The sequence below is a fragment of the Scomber scombrus genome, chromosome 13, assembly GCF_963691925.1.
Source record: "Scomber scombrus chromosome 13, fScoSco1.1, whole genome shotgun sequence".
NCBI classification, from domain to species: Eukaryota; Metazoa; Chordata; class Actinopteri; order Scombriformes; family Scombridae; genus Scomber; species Scomber scombrus.
Window position 1 is genome coordinate 9,380,907 of NC_084982.1, and position 13,065 is coordinate 9,393,971.

Here is a 13,065-nt window from a genome sequence, read left to right on the forward strand (position 1 = left end):
TAGCTGCCGCGATCGCGTCTTCATTCCCGGAGATTTTTAGAGAGTACATCCATTAATGCTTGTTTATCGCTTTTTAGTGCAGCCTCCCTCCGACTATGATCCTTTCTTCCAAAGCGTCTTGGAGGCGGAGCGGCCGTGTGCCCAACCATCCCATGTGCTGCTGGAGGAGTGGGCTGGGCAGAGCGACTCTGTGTGAAACGTGACAGGACAAGGCTCCACCTTTCCAACTCGTCTGCGTAATAACTGGAAAGCTTCTTCCATGGTATTGTGCAAAGTGTTTGGGGGCACCTATGTCAGGAGTTCCCCCAGGCATACATACCTGCAAACTACCTACAGCAGAAGTCGTGAGGACCTGGCGTTTCCAAATTGTCAACAAAATAAATCATATGCAATTAGTTTAAAATAAGCTCTTCATGTGGCAGTGTGAGTGTATAAAGTAGGTGTGCTGAATCATAGTTTTGGGTGGCTTGGGTCACATCTGATATGCTTTGTGCACTAGAGGAGTTCCCACATACCAAATGCCATAATTCCAAGAAGTCAACCACTGCTAAAAATAGTAATTGTGCCATATAGGCCTCCAACCTCGAAGTAGGAGTCACTGCTGCTGTTGCTTCTGGAGTCCTCATGTTTCCATTCTACAGGATAAACCACCAAATAGACACACCATTTGATAAAATCATGTTTTGTTTTTTTCTTTGATATCATATTGAATTATCACTGGGTGAAAACAGAAATCAGTGACATCTATGGTTTTCATAGGCAATCATGCATCTCATGTTACTGTGGACCCACTGGTCTACCCACTAAAATGCTTAGAGTACTTGACCTTGGGAACAGAGGGTTATAAAATTACACAAAAGTAGGGAAGGTTCATTTCTGTATGGATTCTACATTAACAGAGTAATTTACAGAGTAATTCAATAGAAAACAGTGAAACTCATTTACCAGATTAAATCAGTGAATAACTGTTAACTTACACTTACAACACACCTAAACTCTGAAGTGGGGATCAAATAACCAAGCTATGAAGATTTACATTTAATATTTCTTTTATGCATCTCTGTTGCATGACATTCAGGTAAATATGGACCAAAGTAAAATAAAGGCACCGGCATACAAACATATAGTATTCATAACACAAACAGCATTGAGTCTTCATAATGTAGACTTCATAAGGAAGCATGAAGTATAAAGCAGTTAATGTGGTTAATTTAACTTCATATACATTCATAGTAAACACATTTTATTTCAAAGTAGATATGAAATCTAGCCACAAACTGAGACTATATTGTAAACAGGAAGAACATTTTACAGTAAGCTAGTTGCAATTTCTTACTATTGATTAAATTACATGATAACATGTTTGCGTTCACTGTTAAAAAATATATTTTCTTTCTGTACTATATAAAAGTACACATTTAAAGGCTGGAGGTCCTATAAGGAAAACATGTAGGAGCTCGTGATCAAAACAGAAGTGCAGAGCCAGCAACTGACAACTGGAGTCATTTGTATCCACATTGTGATACAGCCAGCAGACAAACAGCTTGGTTGAGCTGTTCTTCCTTTGGCTTTGAGCAATAGCGAGAGGAGTGCTTGCAACTGTCATACAGTCTCCATAACAGCTGCCATCTCCTTGACCTGCTTGTGAAAGTTCTGCAAAGAACAAACAAATAACATGAAAATCCAGCAAGTAATAAATTATGACTAATGCACTAAATTATACTACATTCACATAAAAACACATACAGACCTGAAACTGAGGAATGGTCATCTCAAAACACCTCTGACTGATCTGTCCAGAGGGCTCAGCAATCTTCAGCATTAGAGACACAAAAGGGGAGTTGAGAGACCGACAAGTGTCAGAGCTCATTGCCAGGCCGAGTTTCCACTGCATGTCCACTAACTAGGCAGCAAAACAACAATTTCAGTCTCGTCAGTGTACTTGGAGATGGCCAAATTATGTGTTCATGCTGACAGAAATGATGAGTGAGGCTGCCTTACTGCATTACGTGGACATACCTGGCCTATGCTGAGCATATCCTGCATCTCTTGTTGAGCATGGACTAATGCACCATGTTCACTCCACAACTTGTGCACCACCTGAAGGGAAGCTTTGGGCCACTTGTTACTGCCTTCTTCCAGCTTCGACACGAGTTCATCCCCAGAGAGGTTGCTCTTCCCAGCTGACCTGGCAATACAAATCTCTGCTATCATTACACTTGTCAGCACAACAATGTTCTTCTTTATGTATGATTTGGCCTTTTGACAGTCTGAGTAAGGAGATATCAAATAGTTAAAAAAAATTTAAAAAAGACACTTCAGAGACAAAAAAAAAATGGATGAAAGATACCTGAATGTTAACAAGAGAAATCTGATCATGCCCTGTTGTGCTTCATGGTCAAGTGTGACGCCAGCTCTCTGAAGTCTCTGCCCAGGACAAAATAAAAACAAGTCATGAAAGAGGAACTTGATGGGTTGCTGTAAGTTACCAAAATTCCAATGAAATACTGACTCACATCATGAATTTTAGCTGAATCTACTCCTCCGGTCTGCCCTTGAAGATAAGTCAGAATGTGCTGACACTGTGGAGATTATAAGATTAGTTATCAGAACTACAGTATTGCGTCTAGGCCAACAGCTTCACATCCTGTGCAAACTGTGGCAGCTAAAAGCCCTATGATGAACATTATGATAATGTATTTACATTCAGGATAGTTCTCACAATATCTTCATCATGCAGTAAATCTTCAAAGTAGTGTGATTGTTCCAGTTTTCTTATGCTTACTTTGTTGTTTCATGCTGTTCCCATGACAAACAAATATCTGATTCAACAACACTAAGTTTGACTTCTGTGGTGCTTTTTAACTAGATACGTTTATATGATCTGCTTTTCATAAAGGCCTAGCTTGTAAATATGACTTATTTTTTTGTTTTTGGATTGTTTGGTGGAAAAAAACAAAACAACATCTTAAGATAAAATATACTCACTGATTCAGTAAACAGATCTGAAGAAAGCCTGGAGATGCTGTCCACAACTCTGTTGACACCTAAAATACAGAAGCGATGCAATCCATTAATAATAGGCTTCTATATCCTTCCCTGGACTCATGATCACGTTACAGGTCTTAAGATGCTTACTTTGTCACAATGTCATGTGAGTCTGACTATGGGAATCATGGTATACACCGCAGACTGTACACCACTTAGTCCGATCTATAAAGAGCATGCAGGCAGACCCGATTTGAGTTCATATCATTTGTAATATATTTACAATCGATTTTCAAAGCTTGAAACTATTACAAATACTAGTAAATATCAGTCTAACGCTATCAATCTCTTCTGACTAGAAAATAAATCTCTGCAGAGATCATTGAGAATGTCCAGACTGCTCCATATAGGGTCCCTATTAGCCCGATAATTAATATTCCAATCAAGTGGGTAGCTATTCATAGTAGTATACGAATAAATCCGATGACACCAATGCAGAGAAACTCTCAGTCTTTCGTTGTTACTTTGTTTTACCTTACCAACTCAACCAGTCATCCATTACTTGTGTGTATACGCTGACAACTAAACACTCCTACTACATGAAGTTAGCCATGCAGCTAGTTTGTAGTCCTGGCTAGCTGCTGTGTCAAGCTAAGGCTAACGAGGATGTTACCGTATAATGTCCCGGAAACTGAGCATTGTGCGGTGCAATAAAAAGCCACACTTATCCTTAGACAAGGTATTTGCAGTGTAAGTATAGCACTTTTTAAACAAAGGCGCTGTAGTGCAAGTTAAAACCCTACCATGAGATTCCTCTGCTGCTGCTGCTGGCATCTTGTTCCTCCGTCAGAATGCAGGTTTGATGGAGAAATCCGGCTGAGCAGCGCCCCCAACCGACGGCTGTACGTCAATACACGTCTTCTTTCTTTGAAGTTTATTGGAGTTTGACAAACACAGTGAATTGGCTCATTACTGCCATTAAATGGTATGGAGTATTTACAATGTTGTTTTTTGTTTGTTTGTTTGTTTGTTTGTTTGTTTGTTTTTTTTTTTTTTGGGGGGGGGGGGGGGGGTTGACTCAGACTAAGATACTGGAATAAAATTCAACAACACCCGTTTCTTGATTTATTTTGTGGAATATCCCATATCCATTAGATCAAAATGTACATCTATTTAGGTTATGAATCAGATGCCTTCTTCCTGCCTCTGTTTCTACTTGCCTGTAGTAGTCACATCTGCCTGTATTGTGTTTATCTATGTTGAATGGTGTACGGTTTAGCTTAGGATGTCCAAATCTAAGTCATCTCATCTCTCCTTTTTCTTGTTGCATAATTCATATCTCACACTATCCTTTGAACTCTATAAAACCATCATCCTTTTTTCTCTTCCTCCCATTGCTTTTACCACCTATCCTTCAATCTCTGCTTAATAATGCTTTTTATTTCTGTCCCAATCAATGTGGTTATTTTAGGGGGGGTCTCCTTTGCAACCTTATTCGCCATTTAATTTTCTTAGATACCATTAAGTGGTCAGTGACTCACTCAGCCAAATGAATCCGTCTGCAGTCAGCAAGACACCAATTAGTTACTCTCCTTCCGTCTTCAATGTGTATGACCTTTGAGGGCATTCTGGCTTTCATCTGTTTCTGGCTGTGGCATTCTTGTTTTATTTCATGTGATCAAATCTTTTTTTAATTAGCTAGTATGAAGAAAGATACTTTGAAGTAAAATGAGTTATTAGTAATCCGTTTTCTGCGCTGATCCAACATTTAAATCTGCAGATTTTTTTTTCTTTGCTTGTAATTTGATAGACAATATTCATTTAAGATAAAATAAGCACACACAAAATACATAAAAACAACCTTACCTTGAGGTAATTTTAAATGTTTGGCATGTGGCCACTAAAATGCAAGGTTCAAAGTGGAGCAGAGAGAGCAAATATTAATTTGCAAAGACATTAACCATTAATAATGCCCCAACAATTACCACTTCAACACATAAACAAATACATAAATGAGTGGTAAGGTGCTTAACCTCAACTTCACCAAATATCTTTCAACAGCAAAGGCAAAAACATAACATACATAGAACATAAAATATAATCTATTTAATCAGATAATTTATCTGCTTCAAATTTAACATGATTGATTGGGTGAAAGGGTTCTGTCATTGTTTGTTTGAGGCTGGATGTATGGCAAAAGAAAAGTTGTGCATGTCCCAGAATAAAATGTAAGAGTTGTATGTTCGTTGTACAGAGCACCATGAGTTCAAACCAGGGGATTAGCTTCTTGCACTTTTGCCTGTTATTTGGTTGCCCCGGGTGGGCTCAAACCACTAACCTTTTGGTTAACTACACAACACTCTAACCTATTGCACAACAGAAACATCTTTGGCCTGTATTGAGTTTGTATGCCCCTATATTTTGAATCCCCAATCAGGTGCATTACTGAAAAATACTAAAAGGGCTATAATGGCAGAAATGGGAACTCACTATGCCCCTGGGCGATCTCAAACCACCAACCAATTGTTTAACAACACAACGTGCTAATGTATTGCGCCATGCAAGCATCTCTGGCCTGTATTGAGTTGGTGTGCCCTGTATTTTTAATCTCCAGTCATGTTCATATGACTGTTCAGATGGAGCAACAAGTCTGATTTCTTAAAGAGGCCAGATAAATTATCCATTATGTTTATTATCAACGAAATTTTTGGATTCGAATCTGATATATTTTTGAAGAAAAATCTGGCAGTCTGGATTATTACATTCAGTATTTATGTAATATTATATATCATATTAAATGCATGTCATGAACTGTGCAGTGCCAATAGTGGTGTTGATTGTATGCCAATAGACATAAAATTATGCCCCGCCGGGGTAGGGCAACATTTTAAAATTTTATGTGAATCCTTTTCATATTCACATACATTTTTTAATGAATTTAGCAAATCAAAATTATGTCTCTAAAGCTGCTGCCAGTTGGGGGTCCTCATGGTGTGATTGAAAACAGATATTTGTGTGTGTGCGTCTGTGTGTGTGTGTGTGTGTGTGTGTGTGTGTGTGTGTGTGTGTGTGTGTGTGTGTGTGTGTGTGTGTGTGTGTGTGTGTGTGTGTGTGTGTGTGTGTGTGTGTGTGTGTGAGAGAGAGAGAGAGAGAGAGAGAGAGAGAGAGAGAGAGAGAGAGAGAGAGAGAGAGAGAGAGAGAGAGAGAGAGAGAGAGAGAGAGAGAGAGAGAGAGGGAGAGAGAGAGATGGGTGGTGGTCGGGGTCCCCTTTTAGAAGTATTTGTTAAAGCATGTGATTGGAGACTGCATATAAATAGATCAGGCCAGCTCAATACAGGCCAGTGTCTCCATGGCACAATAGGTAGCGTGTTGTGTTTTTAAACAAATGCTGGTGGTACAAGCCCAGCCAGCATCATAGAGAGTTACAGTTTCTGCCATATTGCCCTTTTTGAAGTTTCTGGTAATGCCTGTGATTGAGGATTAAAAATATACAGTACCAGTCAAAAGTCTGGACACACTTTCCCATTTACATCAATGAGAAAGTGTGTACAAACTTTTGACTGGTACTGTAGGTCACACCAAGTTCATTTCGTTGTTAAACACATAGTTGGTGGTTCAAGCCCAGCCAGGGTAGCATTAAGGTCCAATTTCTGCTCAAAATTAAAAAAGTATTAAGAAATTAACACTCCAGTATGACATGGGACATCATGCATTATCACAGTCACTTTTATTCATTTTTACTAAGGCATTTATTTCTTATTGACCTATGAAAATGGTACAGTGACATTGTAGACCACTTATTGTTGTTATTATTATTATTATTATTATTATTATTATTATTATTATTATTAGATAAATAATAATAATGTATTATTATTATTTGCTACGGTTCTACATGCTCAGTATTTAAAAAGTCTCAAGAATAAATACTCCATTATGGGGACGTCTCAGAGTATCTCAATCAAAACTTTCATTCATTTATACGGTTGCATTTTGTCAATTAACAAAATTCACTAAAATCCCCCAGAATGTGTCTCTAAAACACGCCCATGACCCTGGAATAGTCCACTGTTAGGCTGCTGGTGTATTGTGTTGTATTAAAATACTTGGCAGAAAAATAATTATGTCGCAACTATCTGGAGCATTAACATGCTATTTTTAACTGAGCAATATATATGTATGATGTGTCTGTTAGTAATGTAAATAGCTGGATGTGGTGTGCTATTTTATGTTAAAGAAGCAAACACCCCTACGTATTACCTAAACGTTGAGCTCACTTTCCAGACGCGGAAGCAACTCGCAGCTGTCAAACCTCAAACAGATTTCGTGAAAATCACTCTCAGCTCCACGTTGAAAGAAAAACAACTATCTGACTTGACCTCAACATGGACTGTCCACGCTGGTTGCCTCTGGAATCAAATCCAGAAGTAAGTATTGTTGGTTTTTACTCAAACCCGTCTCTTTTTTACCGAAGTCATTCATTCCCCAACATGTGAGGGCTAGCTAGCTGAAGTTAGCAGTGAGAACAAAAGCTGAGACCGGTGTGGCGGCTTTCATCACCTTTAACATATTTGACTAATATATTTCTTTGTGTCTTTTCATTTCAGGTGATGACAAAGGTGAGTATTTCCTTTTGGATTGAGTTTAACACATTATTATGCGACTAAGCAATGTGCAGAGGCCTAACCAGCAGCGATGCTACATCCAGTGTGTCATTAAATAATAAACAGCCGGCTGGTCAACATAATTAAAATAAACGAGGCAGTGGAGGGTTTGACAAACAACACAATATGGAGGTAGTAGTGTGCTGAAAGTGTGGCCTAATGAGCCGAATACATTAAGCAAATTTCACGTTTATTTTACACATTTCATGTTGCTGCTAATGACATTTCCTCCATCTGTCTGACACTGTAGCCTCTTATCTGCAATGAAGACCTCCAAACTATAAAAGCTTACCTAATGTAACTGTAGATTACCAGATTCATTGCTGTCCCATCTAAGCATTGTCAATACATTGGATGTTAAAACTGTCTCAGTCTATAAACAAGACCGGTGTATCTGTTGAATGTCACCCTAGAGGAGAGACAGTGGATCATTTAGTAATGCGTAATTGTGCAGGCCCATAGAAGTTATATTAAAGAGTATTCAATTGGCACACTTGCAATTAATTATTTCCAACCAATTGTTAATTTAACCTTTGAGTCAATACACAGCATCTAAGCATGTAAAATGTTCTTCAGGTAAATATACAGTTCCACATACACAAAATAAAGTTTTCAATGATAAATTTAAAAAAAAATCTGCTTTAATTGGTCATTTCTTTTCATTAAATTCCTCTAGAAACAATGAAGGCATTATGGACCTGAGAAAAAAAGTGTTATAGATCATTTTGTTTTGTTATGAGTATGTTATATATCCTGGTGAATAGTCACGTTTCTCAGTGAAAAAGAATAGGTATCGGAGAGTAACTGAATTACATTTACTGTTCAGTTGTAGTTTTTTATGTCACATGCAAACCTTCTAGGCTTTCTAGGGTGAGGAAGGACTCAGTGTTTTCTGAGGGTAATCAGGAACTAACTATTACATACTGTTCGAATAGTTGTATGTGTTTGCATGCATAAAATGTACTCTCCGCTTTTGTGTAGTTCGTAAATTGTCTGGGTATGAAACCTACCTGGCAATTTGGAGATGTGTATGGACTGGATCCAGAGCTGCTCAGCATGGTACCAAGACCTGTGTGTGCAGTGCTTCTCCTCTTTCCCGTGACCGAGAAGGTACTTATTATTCTTTTCATCTTCTTTAGCGCAAAATCATGAATCGGTCTATGCAACATGGTGCATGATTCAACTTCAGAAGTCTTTACATGTTGTACATGCACATAACCATTAGATAAACAGTGTTGCTCTATTTTTGTCTTACTTTTGTCCAGTATGAAGCATTTAAGCAAGAGGAGGAAGAGAAACTCAAGGGTCAGCAACAGGTCTCTCCTGACATCTATTTCATTAAGCAAACTATTGGAAACGCCTGTGGAACAATAGGATTAATTCATGCAGTGGCCAACAACCAGTCACACCTGGAATTTGGTGAGTAGTAAATCTGCTTGCGCCATGTACATTATGTGATGGTAGACATGGGAAGGATTCCCTTTTTATGCCTTGAGAGTGATAGATTAAGACAGTTATATGATTGCAGAGTAAGAATACTGCTTTTCTACATGTTTATGCTTGATAAAGTCCTTATTGATCTTTTACTCGCAAAGCTTAGTGTGTTAAGTGTGTTAAGTGTTATTTTTCACTTCACTTGGTTCACTGTGTCCACCTCTCTGCTACTTTCCACTATGAGAGCAGAGCTAAGGACAGAGAGGAGAGGCTGCTTCTAGACCTTGAGTTAAAATACATACAGTAAATAACATAAAAGAACTGACCTTAAAAATACCACGGGTTCTTCAAAGTTTAGGACAGGTTCCAATTCAGAACCATGTTTCGGGGGGCAGTAACACATGATATTTTTTTATTTTTACATTTTGAAAACTAACTATTAGTAGTGTTGATAGGATGGAATCACAGCTGCAAACATTCACTGCTCATTTTACTCAGGTTAAACAGATTGTATAACTTACATTTTACACCAGGAAGAAATTACATTCATTATAATCATTATAACACATAATCTCACATCACAATATGTACTTGACATGTTATCCAGCTCTATGTGCAATCATATTTTTTTCTAACAAATTTATATAAATTATATATTTTGTGCTTTGTTCTTCAGAGTCTGATTCTCCTCTGAAGAAGTTTATTGAACAAACCGTTAAAATGACCCCAGAGGAAAGGGCCACCTTCCTGGAAAAAGACGAGGTAGGAAAAAAAAAAGAGCAAAATTTTACTCAAGGATGGGGTGATACAATTGGTCAGATAGACACATGAACAGAGGCAAAAAAGAATTAAAGTGACATAAACTTCATCAGTATCTTGTTGGCATCTTTTTTTAAAACTCCTTTCTGTTTCAGAGTATACGTGTTACACATGAATCCAGCGCACAGGAGGGACAGAGTGAGGTTTGTATTGAGTTTTGGATAATCTGTGTCTCTGAGGTTGCTTCTGACAGAGATTACACCACAAGTCACACAACTGAATGCCATGTATTGAACTATGTTTTTTGTCTTTTTTTTAGGCCCCAAGCTTAGACGAGAAAGTGAATCTTCATTTTATAGCGTTTGTGAACGTCGGAGGACAGTTATATGAACTGGGTGAGATAACCATTACTTATATAGACTTGTACTTATTTACATTATTTATATAGAAAATATAGATTTGTCACTGACAGCAATTCCTTCATGTCTATATTTAGTGGTAATAGAATTAAAACACCTTTGTATAGTAAATATTAAAACCTATGAATTGTGTTTCACGTTTCCAGATGGCCGGAAGCCTTTCCCTGTTGTCCACGGAAAAACCTCAGAAGACACCTTCCTTGAGGTGAGACATCCATGGGTGTAGCAGCCATTATGTACACTTTTAAAAGTATTAGTTTAGCCTGTCACACACACTTTTACCATGTTGATAATCAGTGCATCAATCTATCCACTCAATGCTGTTTTCAGTGAGCTATGCCAGTGCTTCATTATCAAATCCATTCCGCTTGCTTATTTAGAGAATACCCAAATCAATGAAACTCCACTGCACATTTTCATTGGACCTTTATTGCATGCCCCTCTCCCTCCCGAAAGATTGTCCCACTCAGATTGGATGGAGACTTCATAGGATAAAACAGACATGTTACCATAGAAATAACTTTTAAAGCTGAACTGCAATTTTATAATTTTTCTGCTTTGTTCGATTGCACTGCAGGATGCGGTAGAGGTTTGTAAGATCTTCATGGCTCGGGACCCGCAGGAAGTCCGCTTCACAATCATCGCTCTCTCCAAAGATTCATATTGAGGACCCTTGTGACCAGTGAAAACAAAGAACACATTACTGCCAAACATTCTCAAGTGCTGAATTTATTGGATTTCTTTTTTTTTCAAAACAGTTTAGCAAATGATTCAGAGAAGAAGAAAACAAATAATGTCAGGGATATCTAACTTCTGGTATAAATTAGTTGTTGTGAGTTGGAAGAAATTCTAGGGGAATTGGAGTGCTGCTGTGCTATTAATATAAGCTAGTGTTGAGATCAGAATATTCCCACTGCTGGAAAATCTCAGTAACTGTACACAGATATCAGTTGTACTACCTTGATACTACACTAACATTTGTTTACATGGTGGGTTTGGCTTTCAATTAAGAAAGAAATGTAACACATTTTCATGTCACTGAGGGAACTCAACTTCCTTTTTTAGAATGGGTTTAAATGATACCTACGTAGTGATTTGTTTTGAGCACATGGTCAAAACCAGCTGAAGAAACATGTTTTGCAAGGCTTTAATTTCAGTCATAGCTTTGAAAACAGACAGGCCTAATGCTGATGTGTGCAGTAATGGTGTTATGAAAAGCTTATCAATAAAGCATGTCTCCTATAAGTGAGGCTAAATGAAAACTGCAAGTCAGACTGTATATCCTTGTGGAAGGTGCCTACATTTTTGTAATAAGAATTAGAAAATATGTCAAATAAAAGGCAAATTTATTAAGCATTTCTCTTGTGGATCTTCTATGTGACCTAAACTTGGTTATTTTAAAATATGCAATATTTTGGCACACAGTTATAGAGTCTGTAGCTAAAGGAAATATTTAAAAATCAGGAGAGGTTTAAGTGTGAAACAGACCTCTCCACATAGGATGCAAAAATCTGTTGATTTGGATAATTCATGAACCTGCTGTCATAGTTGCAAAACTTAATGATCCTAATTTTACTTGATTCCAGAGGAAACTTTCATTATGATGCTTCTACATAAATTCGTACAGAAAATGATTTTAAAAAGGGCAATATTAGAAGTATCTTTACTTCTTGTTTCTCAAATTCTTAAAAAGTTTGTATTAACTTGTCTATTGTATATGTAAAGTAAGCCATATCTACTCTTGTTTTTTTTTGTTTTTTTTTAAAAAGACTGGATTATTATTCATAAAGCTGTATTACTATATGGCCTGTAAAGGTGGGGGAACCCCAAAGCACCTTTTAGCTTATTTTTCATTTTCAAGCTAATTCCCTCATGAAGGTTTACAGGGACTGCACATCAGAGTTAATTCTTGTGTATGTTAAGTCAAAGCCAAACATTTGTGTCCTGCACTAGAGACAGACTGCTCATGAGGCTACTCTGGTCAAAGTGGTGCAAATGTTAACCACCTTATATCTTGCTGACTAGTTAGATCTATAACAGTGCATCACATTTTATATGTTTTGTCAGTAACATCTAAATCTACAAAGCAACAAGTTACTGCATTTGTCAAGTAAATGTAGAGGAACAACAGTATTTCCCTTTGATATGTAGTGAAGTAGAAGTATCTTTTAATGAAAATAGTCAAGTGAGGTATAAGTATCTAAAAAATTGCCTACCTAAGCGAATGTACTTTTCACCAGTGTTTTGCACCACAGGACAGTTTTTCACACTCTGCAACGCACCTTAAATGAAAAGTAAACAAATACATAAATAGATTGTAAAAATATATACAGAAATAAATGGACAAATTAATGTGAAAATATATGAAAATGCTTATAATTATTCTTTTATATTTTATTGGTGTTTCCATATTTATTCATTCCATTATTTATAACTCTTATTCATATTTCCACCTTTATTTTCCTATATATATATTTTACATATATCATATATCATTCTTATTCTTATTTTTATTATTAGTAGTATTAGTATTATATTTCATTTGATTTTTTATTTTATTTTATGGCACCCTTATGACTCCATGTCTAACTACCGCTGGGTGGCGTTGCAGGAAGAGGTATGTTTGAAAAGAAGCGGACTGAACTCCTGTAAATTGAAGCATTGTCCAGAGAGTCGAACATTTCAGATATTTGTTATGAAGGCCCGCTTGGTGCACATCAGTTCACAGGCAATGAGGAGCAGTAGTGTGAGAGCTGAGCATTTGTTGCTGGTTATGAATCGGTGTAAAATTACTGTATTAC

At 37.2% G+C, this 13,065-nt stretch overlaps 2 protein-coding genes across 3 annotated transcripts; one reads left to right on the forward strand and one right to left on the reverse strand.

Annotated features, from left to right (window-relative positions):
- Positions 1-728: 728 nt before the first annotated feature.
- On the reverse strand, positions 729-3,845 carry commd6 (COMM domain containing 6). The gene is made up of 7 exons (XM_062431938.1): positions 3,792-3,845; positions 2,989-3,047; positions 2,517-2,582; positions 2,351-2,427; positions 2,020-2,188; positions 1,751-1,903; positions 729-1,653 (listed from the first exon to the last, which is right to left on the reverse strand). Exons 1-7 carry the CDS (start codon positions 3,820-3,822, stop codon positions 1,603-1,605), a joined length of 606 nt encoding a protein of 201 aa, XP_062287922.1. The 5' UTR covers positions 3,823-3,845; the 3' UTR covers positions 729-1,602.
- A 3,371-nt stretch (positions 3,846-7,216) lies between these two features.
- On the forward strand, positions 7,217-11,635 carry uchl3 (ubiquitin carboxyl-terminal esterase L3 (ubiquitin thiolesterase)). Of its 2 annotated transcripts, XM_062431630.1 has the most exons (9): positions 7,217-7,415; positions 7,596-7,607; positions 8,634-8,762; positions 8,918-9,071; positions 9,763-9,848; positions 10,001-10,048; positions 10,165-10,240; positions 10,411-10,469; positions 10,842-11,635. In XM_062431630.1, exons 1-9 carry the CDS (start codon positions 7,374-7,376, stop codon positions 10,929-10,931), a joined length of 696 nt encoding a protein of 231 aa, XP_062287614.1. In that variant the 5' UTR covers positions 7,217-7,373; the 3' UTR covers positions 10,932-11,635. The 2 variants fall into 2 exon arrangements, with proteins under 2 accessions (XP_062287614.1, XP_062287615.1); XM_062431631.1 differs by lacking the exon at positions 7,596-7,607 and having other exon boundaries at positions 10,842-11,634.
- Positions 11,636-13,065: the final 1,430 nt, after the last annotated feature.